This window comes from Penaeus chinensis, chromosome 18, assembly GCF_019202785.1.
Source record: "Penaeus chinensis breed Huanghai No. 1 chromosome 18, ASM1920278v2, whole genome shotgun sequence".
Classification (NCBI taxonomy): Eukaryota; Metazoa; Arthropoda; class Malacostraca; order Decapoda; family Penaeidae; genus Penaeus; species Penaeus chinensis.
The window spans coordinates 842,170-848,534 of NC_061836.1; the positions used below are offsets into that span (position 1 = coordinate 842,170).

At 47.4% G+C, this 6,365-nt stretch overlaps 1 protein-coding gene across 2 annotated transcripts in view; it reads right to left on the bottom strand.

The window, feature by feature from the left end:
* Nucleotides 1–1,880: 1,880 nt before the first annotated feature.
* The window catches only part of LOC125034426, a 398,298-nt gene continuing 393,813 nt past the window's right edge, over nucleotides 1,881–6,365 (bottom strand). Inside the window, exon 6 of one of the 2 annotated variants that reach the window (XM_047626168.1) lies at nucleotides 1,881–2,323. In XM_047626168.1, coding sequence (XP_047482124.1) covers nucleotides 2,189–2,323 — 135 coding nt within the window. In that variant the 3' untranslated portion in view covers nucleotides 1,881–2,188. The remainder of the gene's footprint in view (nucleotides 2,324–6,365) is intronic. The other variant, XM_047626169.1, reaches the window with a different exon arrangement.

Consider the following 6,365-nt stretch of genomic DNA (forward strand, 5'->3'; position numbering starts at 1 on the left):
TCATACATAAGGTTATTTATTATGCGTCGAGCAACGCCGACTGCGCAATACTTCTTTCTTTCTTTCTTTTTTTTCTTTTTTCTTTTTTTACACCGATTTCAACCTATGGCAACAGTCTAGTTCTCCTCCACTTCACTCTGGCGTATGTCGTGCACTTCTGTCTGTGCGGACATACCTGCTCTGCATGAAGGGGAGTTGCAGGGTGGGGAGGGGGTATGGGGCGGGGCAGCGAGGTTCAAAGGGAGGGCGAAGCTGCACCCAGAGCGCTGCCAGGGTATTGGGGGAAGTAGGGTTCGAAGTATCTACAGGCAGACGCGTATACATGTACACACACAAGTGCATACATTCACTTATACATACATGTATACATATTAATTTTCAGATATACAAATTCATACATAAGCAGGCAGGCACACACACACACACACACACACACACACACACACACACACACACACACACACACACACAACATATCTGTGTATGTATGCAAGTGCATCCACATATTCCCGTACAACCTCACTTTCCTTCGTGGGCGCCGGAGAGTGCGAGGGGACGAAGGGGGGGGGGGGGGTTAGGGTGAGCATGGATGGGCGGAGGACGAGGGTGGGGAGGGGGGGGGGGCGTGGACAGGGTGAGTATGGGCGGCGTGAGTGAGGTGAGATGAGACGAGGGGGGCTCAGATATTATTATGCCTGAGAGTTTTTAAATAACGTTGGAAACACTGACATGAGGAAGTTTGGGTCTAAACCGTAGGGGATCAAGGTGCTTCGTCAGAGTATGACGCTTAAGACTACGATGGAATTAATGATATTAAATAGATTAAGAGGTCGACACAGATGGATGTAATATATCATAGTTACACATATAACATTGTGCAGATGCGTTTGATTCCGAGGATCAAACATTCTAGAGAAGCTATTTTATATGTTGAGAGGTAAAGGTAGGAGGAAGAGGAAGAGGAGGAAGAAGGGGATATGGAGGAAGAGGTGGATGTGGAAGAGGAAAAGAGGGAGGATTAGAAGGAGGAGGAGCAGGAGGAGGAGGAGGAAAAAGAAGAAGAGGAGGAGGAGGAGGAGGGAAAAGGTTTAGGAGGAGCAGACGGACTGGGATGGGAGATTAAAAGCAGGATAGAGTCAGTAGATACAGAAAAAAAAACAAAGAAACTCGAACCAAAACAAATATGATATAGAGTGATAAGTGAGGTGCCGAATAGCAAACGGCGTTGGAAGAGACGATGGAAGAAAAAAGGGATGATAAAGGAAGAGGAAAGAACACGAATAACGAAAGTGAAAAAGGAAGGGTGGTGGGAATGCAGTCCAGGAGTAAGGGGGGGGGGGGGCGAGGGCAGGAGGGAGGAGGGGGCGAGGGCAGGAGGGAGGAGGGAGCTGGAGTGTGGGGGAGGGCAGGTTCCTTCGAGGATCTGAACAGGAGGGAACAAGTGGGAGGGGGAAGGGGGGGGAGGGAGCGTTTCTGTTTGCCTTAAGCTTATGCAACAAAATATTCAGATTTATTGAATACATTACACATGCAGAAACTGGTTCCTAACTACAGCTCATCCTCAATCTAATGTTTTGTTAGTCAACATCTAGACTAGACCAGGCGGGGCAGCGGAAGCTCTTGCATCTTATGCTCTGAACCAGTAACAAGTGGACAGCTATATATAGTATCTTATAAAATCTATATATATTTTTTCACAGAAGTCTCCTAAAATCACCATCTTTGTACAGTCAACGAATACGCTAATTCACACACCGGATAAATACGCGTTATAAAAACACCCTAAGGCAATGAGAACAAGTGTCGGGGATGACCGTGTGATGAGGCGGGGGGGGGGGGGGGGGGGTCCCTGACATCGGCTGGGTCCCGGATGTCACGGAGAGGGGGGAGGAGGGTCCCGTGACCTTGGCTGGGTCTCGGGTGCCACGGGCTGGGGGGGGGGGGGGGGGGGGTCCCGAGAGTGACTTGGCGCTGGCGAGGGCTGCGCGGGGGACTCCTGGCGGGCCCTCTCGCGGGGAAGGGCGACGACGCAGACGGGGGTCCTTGGCAGCGCGGGTTCGTAGCGAGGAGGCGCGGGCGTGGAGGGAGTGGAGGAGGGCGAGAGGTGGAGTCACGAGGTGGGAGGCGCTACAGCGAGTGGAGTGATGGAGGTGGCGGTGGAGTGGCGCGAGAACTAGACTCTGGCGTATTACAAGTAAGCCGGCTTGCAGGTGCAACATAACGCGCTCATGTTGCGGTAGAGGGAGCGTCGCGTCCGCTTCTTGCTCCACAGGCTGAACATGTCCTCGCCCGTGAGCGCCAGGTTCCTGTTGGCGGCGTCCTCCTGCAACAGACAAGCGGCTCAGGCCAAGGAAGACAAAGGAGACAGCTCAGTCACACGTGAATAATATATAGGAAACATTTGGAATAGTCTGTCATACAAATGGGTGAACAAATGAACAAAGGTATTTCTTAATTTCATTCATGGCTGGAGACTAACACCTGATTCACCTTGGAATACCAACTTATGACCCAGGCCCAGGGGGGCGACAGACTCCTGCCGCAGCGCCGCCCTTTCCGTTCGATTCTTCCCGATTCATCCTCCCCCCCCCCCCCTTTGTGCATCGATTACTCAGCCTCAGCATTTCCTTCGCGTTATCACTCTCACATTTTTGGAGCTCGTAAGCAGCGAGTAAACCCCTTCCTTCCCCTACTTACGCCTGTGATGTTATCCCGCGCCTCAGACATCCATTCATATCCCTTTGGTGGGAGTGTGTGTGAGGAGATCTCGAGGCTCAAAGCCGAGGCAGGCTCAGCCTCTTTAGACTCCGGGAGCAGAAAGCAGAGCTCGGCGCCCCCCCCCCCCCCCCCTCCCCGGGCTCCCGTCCTAAGCCTTCATCACCTGCTAAGTCTGAGTAATCACCCTCGCGGTGGGCTGACGCGTGGCCCCAGGGGTGACCCCGACTCCGTTGTTATTATGCTCTCATTATGTGCTCTCTCCCCCTCCCTCCCCCTCCCCCTCACGTTCTCTCTCCCCTGCCTCTCCTATATCTCCCTTAGTCCCCGTTATCTCACGCTTTTTTTTTTCTCTATCTCTGTTTTTTCTTCCCTCTACCTCTCTCTCTCCTCCTCTCCTCCTCTGTTATTTCTCTCTTTCTCTCTCTTTCTTTCTCTCTCTCTCTCTCTCTCTCTCTCTCTCTCTCTCTCTCTCTCTCTCCCTCTCTCTCTCTCTCTCTCTCTCTCTATATATATATATATATATATATATACATACATATACATATACATATACACATATATACATATATATATGTATGTATATATATATATATATATATATATATATATATATATATATATATATATATACATATGTGTGTGTGTGTGCGAGTGCACACACACACACACACACACACATACATATATATGTATATATATGTACATATATGTATATATATATGAATATGTCTATATATATTATATATACATTATACACACACACACACACACACACTATCTCTGTTTTTTCTTCCCTCTACCTCTCTCTCTCCTCTTCTCCTCCTCTGTTATCTCTCTCTCTCTCTCTCTCTCTCTCTATATATATATATATATATATTTATATATACATATACATATATATATATATATACATATATATACATATATATATGTGTATATATATCTATAGACATATGTGTGTGTGTGTGTGCGAGTGCACACACACACACACATACACACACACACACACACACACACACACACACACACACACACACACACACACACTCACAGACACACACACACACACACATACATATATATGTATATATATGTACATATATGTATATATATGAATATGTCTATATATATTATATATACATTATATACACACACACACATATATTTATATACGTATGTATATATGTATATATGACTGCCGCGATGGTCTAGTTGTTAGAGCACTGGACTTCCCGTTGCAGCGGTCGTAAAAATGCCTGCACTCCGACTGCTGGCTCGAGCCCGCGAAAACGATATATCGCCTTGAGAAGTCACATATGTATGCATACATATATATGTATGTATATATACATGTATACATATATATATACACACACACATATATATACATATATATACACGCAAACACACGTGTATATATATATATATATATATATATATATATATATATATATATGTATACATATATGCACACACTCACACACACACACACACACACACACACACACATATACATATACACACAGACACACATACACATATATGCATACACACACACACACACACATACACACACACATACACACACACACACACACACACACACACACACACACACACATATACACAAAAATATATACATATACGTATAAATATGCATATATATGTATATATGTATGTATGTATGTATGTATGCATGTACACACACACACACACACACACACACACACACACACACACACACACACACACACACACACACACACCTACAGAGTTGAGATTTGTACAGTGTCAAATAACGTCATGTATTCAGAGGATGTCGAGCGACGTCAGCGGAGGTCCGTGGGCGATGTCTCTTAAGGTAGAGGGGCATCACAAAGGAATGCGTTTGCACGAAGGAAGACGTATGGACGTTAAGCAAAGACAAAAATACCAAATGACGCCAAGTATGATCAAGTGGGGTCAAGGGAAGCTGAGTGAAGTCGAAGGATTTCAGGCGACAAACGATGTTGCACGTTGTCCGCTCTCCGGGGAGAGCAAGGAAGTTCTTCAAAGTCAAAGGAGGTGATGCGATGTCACGAACGGTCGAGTAACAGCAGTGTTGAGTGAGTCGGTGGCGGAGTGACTTCAGTCGAAACCATGCGACGGCAAGGAAGATCCGGCGACGCCTTGGCAGGTTGGGCAACGTCTGAGAAGGGAGGCCGAGCAAGGTCAAGAAGTCAGCCAAAGCAAGTCAATAAAGGCCGAGTTGCGTCAAAAGTCCATTGAGAAGAAGTCGATTCACATCAAGGAAAGTCAGGGAATGTCAATTGACGTCAAGCGAAGTCGACTGGCGTCTGTTGAAGTCAAGCGCCCTCGCCGCGGCACCATTAATGGAAGCGCTCGACGGGGCATCATCACTGCTTATGATATTGCAATATTTTTCCATCTCTGCCATTCTTGTCTCGTTTTAGAAAAGCGATCTTTGGTCCGCTTTCCCTCCAGGCGAAATATGCCTTTTTTTAAGCGAGGGAAATGAAGACTTGAAAACCAATCTTGCAGTTCATGGGATTCTCAAACACGGGTTCGTTACCATGGTTATGCCCCCCCCCCCCCCCCATCATCACCCACAACGCGACATCTTTGTCTTTCCGAGTTACGATTCCCTTGCCTCTCCCCCCCCCCCTCCCCCATCTTGCAGCCTCCTTCCCTCCCCTCACTCTGTCCCCTTCCCTTAACTCTCTCACTCTCCCTTTACCGCTCCTTCTCATCTCCCTATCCTGTCCCTCCTCCCCTCTCCCTCACTTTTCCCTTTCCTGTCCCTCCTCCTCTCCCCCAACCTCCCCTCACATTCCTTCTTTCCCTCCGCCTTCCCCCTCCCTTCCCCCTCCCCTGCTTACCACTTGGGAGACATGACCAAATTGAGCCGATTTCATTAAGAACTTTTCCTGTGATGGCAACTTTTGTGGCGATGTTTTACAGCGGAGAAAATTGGGATCTAGGATCTTCTTTTTTCTCTCTCTTTTTTTTTTGTTTCTTCCTTTTTTCTCCTCCAGAACAGAGGAGACTGAGTAACGGATGGAAGAGCGTTGTGGCATGGGGAGGGGGGAGGCATGGGGAGGGTTGGGCATGGGGAAAGGGGGGAGAGTGAAAGAGGAAAAAAGGAATAGAAGTCAACAAAAGAAAATACTAGCGTGGAAGACGAGGAATTAGAGATGGGAGATGAAGGAACAGACATGGTATGAAAAGAAAAAAAGACAAACAGACCACTAGAGACTAACAATAGAAAAAGGAAATTGAACGCACTACAATAAGATCCGAACAGAACAAAACAAAACAGAAAACAGATGAAGATATACATGGAAACATTAGAAGTAACAGCTCTTAGGGTATAGGGGAAGGGAAAAGAAGAAGGGAAGGACAGAGAGAAAGGGGGAAGGGGAAGGAAGAAAGGAACGGGAAACGAGAGAGACGAAAGGAAGAGGAAGGGGGAAGGAAGAAAGGAAGGGGAGAGGGGGAGAAAGGAAGGGGAAGGGGGAGGGGAAAAAAGGAGGGGATAGGGGAGAGAGAGGAAGGGGAAGCGGGAGGGGAGAAAGGAAGGGGAGAGGGAGAGAGAGGAAGGGGAGAGGGGGAAAGAGGAAGGGGAAGGGGGGGGGGGGGATGTTGTT